The sequence below is a fragment of the Triticum aestivum genome, chromosome 3D (assembly GCF_018294505.1).
Source record: "Triticum aestivum cultivar Chinese Spring chromosome 3D, IWGSC CS RefSeq v2.1, whole genome shotgun sequence".
Lineage (NCBI taxonomy): Eukaryota > Viridiplantae > Streptophyta > Magnoliopsida > Poales > Poaceae > Triticum > Triticum aestivum.
This window is the reverse complement of record NC_057802.1, coordinates 318542610-318545237: the sequence shown is the minus strand read 5'-3', so window position 1 is coordinate 318545237 and position 2628 is coordinate 318542610. Positions and strand designations below refer to the sequence as shown.

The following is a 2628-nucleotide window of genomic DNA, read 5'->3' as shown; positions in this document are numbered from 1 at the left end:
TCTGCGGGCCCATTTCTCATTTTCTTTCTCACAGCGATTTTTCGATCGAGCTATCAGCGACGTATAGGTTCTACGTATAGAAATCAAGGTAGGTGTTCTGAAATGAAATGTAAATTGTGGAATCACACACCATGCTCTTTCAACACAATTTCAATTGCTTATTGGATCCTGCATTTCTTATAGCTGTTGTCTAGTAGTAGTAACATTGCGTCGTGGTTTGGACGTTTGGTTCACTTTGTGTGTTACACCGTTCTCAAGATTCCTCAAAGTGAAGCACGGGTGGGTTGTGATCGTGGTCAGCGGACCATATATCACAGCGTAAATAAGGAAATGAAATTGCTCATAAATTTCTAAATACAATAGTATAATCGGACATATAAACATCTGCTGCCCCCCACTAGAGCAGAGCAGGGGCGACGCTAGAAGCAGCTGCATCAGCATGCATGCTTCCGAGTTGTGAAGATACTACTAAACAAATGGGGCACCTCTGCTTGGCAAGGTTTCGCGGCAGGGAGGTTTCTGTTCTGCGGTGCAACTGTGCGTGCGCATCCCAGCATCCAACGGCGCGCGCTTCTTTGACTGCTGCATAGGATTGCCATCTTGAGATGCGTGTATCGCCTCATGTGGCGAGGCTCATCGATAGCGTCGCGGCAAGGATGGAGACGAGAGCCAGCGTTGCCCTGCCCATCGCCGTCGCTGGGGCGGCGCCGACGTCGCTGTAGTCCGGAGGTGAGTTTGATCCTGGGCCTGGAGGGGACATCGACCCGAAGTCCGGAGGTGAGTTTGATCCGTACATAGGCGTCCCGGTGCTAGGGGTGTCCGGCGTCATTGGCGTCGGGGTGAATGGGGTCATCGGCGTCGGAGTCATCGGCGTGGTCGGCGTCAGAGTGGTCGGTGATGGCGGGGGCATGGTCCCTTGAGCGCCGCCGCTGCCATTTCAAATCACAAGAGAAAATTCAGGCCTCGGTTACAGATTAAGTACCGGCTACAGTTTTTTGTTTCAGTTGGTTATTCATTAGTAGGAACTTTACCTTGACGCTGGATACTGGCACGACCCTGAACCTGCAAAGGTCGAAATAAATTCGCGTGAGAACGAAATACACAAGGGCTGAAATTTCAGTTGGAAAGATTCTGCCAAAACCGGCTGCAGTTCAAAGATGAGAAAGTTTGGGAAGAAATGTATGCGTGTGTTGGAGACGTTGAGCTTACTGGGATCAGTGGTGGTGATGGTGGCCGTGCCGCCAAAGTCGCAGCTTGTGGGGAGAGGGTTCTTCTGGTAGTAGCTGTTGAAGGCGTAGGACGCATGGTCGTGGATGGTATCCGGGTTGAAGCAGCTCCCGCCTGTCTGGATCGCCGAGCAGTCTACGCCGCTGTAGCCGCAAGCATAGTCCAGGGCCACCTGCAGCGCGGACGTGCTCGCGCTCTGGCTCGCCACGCACCACGTCCCGCCACCCCCACCGCCCCCGCCACCGCCGATGCCTCCAGCAGCACCGCCGCCGCCCACGCCACCGGCAGCTCCCCCGCCCGTAGCACCGCCGCCCCCCACGCCACCGCCAGCAGTACCACCACCGCCGGTGGCACCACCAGCAGCACCACCACCGCCGATGCCACCTCCGCCGACGTCACCGCCGCCGTTCGCATCCGCCAGCGACGGGAACCTGGAGGACGCGGGCATGGCGTAGGATGCGGAAGTGGGCGTGGTGATCGTGGGGTACGAGGGTTTCATCACCGAGACGGTGGTCAGGACCCTTGGGTGGTGGGTGAGTCGGTTGGATGCTTCTACCCTCCGCCGTTGTGTTCCTGCAGCGATCAAAAGAAGAAGAAACGTGTAAGGTGAAAAGATTTGCGAAATGTTACTGACACATGTCAAGTCACTTTCTTCCGCGGATGCACTGCCAATTCTTCATGCAGCATCCAGATTTGGGTTCGTTCAAATACCAGCACAGCCTTTCGCACAAAAACAAGCATCGGACAGCACCAAAACATCTCTGTCATATCATACCTAATGCACACACACAAATATTCCACAAGAACAAGAGAAGACAACTCACCGCAGCACAAGGCAAGGACGACGAGAAGGTAGGCAATGCAGCTCGACGGCCTAAGAAAACGAGCCATGTCTGGCTCCCTCCCTCGAGAATCAAGATCAAGAGCTCGCTCTCTGCTCCCGAACAAGCCAGGGGTCGATGGATGGATGGGTACCTGACGAGGAGGGAAGTGTAAAGTAGGACCTTGCTGTCCCTGGGGGCAGTGCATATATACCTGACGCCATGTCGCGGAATCATAGGTTTCTTCCCCAACAGGGGAGGGGCAGGGAGGGAGGGAGGGAATAAGAGGAAACTTGGGAGTGGAGGCTGGGTCTGGGAGCTTTGCAGGGGCACGCAAGCGGGAGGACACAAAATATGGGAAAGAAACGCGTGGGAAAGTGAAAGGCTTCGGCCGATCGATCAGGGGGACGGAGGAGATCTACCGGGAGGGCAAGCAAAAGCTGGACGAGGAGTACTTTGGAGGTGAAAGAATTCCTCATGTCGGACGCATTCCTCGAGTGCGCGCATCGGGATTGCGGCGAATACTTGGCTTTGCGGTTTTATATCTCTGGGTTTCGTACGAGGTTCCAGTATATTAACC

At 54.9% G+C, this 2628-nt stretch overlaps 1 protein-coding gene across 1 annotated transcript; it reads right to left on the bottom strand.

The window, feature by feature from the left end:
- Window positions 1-319: 319 nt before the first annotated feature.
- Window positions 320-2329, bottom strand: LOC123074556 (aspartate, glycine, lysine and serine-rich protein). The gene is made up of 4 exons (XM_044497358.1): window positions 2052-2329; window positions 1210-1800; window positions 1032-1062; window positions 320-929 (listed from the first exon to the last, which is right to left on the bottom strand). Exons 1-4 carry the CDS (start codon window positions 2254-2256, stop codon window positions 620-622), a joined length of 1137 nt encoding a protein of 378 aa, XP_044353293.1. The 5' UTR covers window positions 2257-2329; the 3' UTR covers window positions 320-619.
- Window positions 2330-2628: the final 299 nt, after the last annotated feature.

Excerpts from the sequence above, each read along its gene's own strand:
- LOC123074556 (XM_044497358.1), bottom strand. The coding sequence starts at position 2,256 with ATGCACTGCCCCCAGGGACAGCAAGGTCCTACTTTACACTTCCCTCCT. Across the intron at positions 1,801-2,051 it reads CGTCCTTGCCTTGTGCTGCG|GAACACAACGGCGGAGGGTA; the intron begins GTGAGTTGTCTT and ends TGATCGCTGCAG. Across the intron at positions 930-1,031 it reads TGCCAGTATCCAGCGTCAAG|CGGCGGCGCTCAAGGGACCA; the intron begins GTAAAGTTCCTA and ends TTGAAATGGCAG.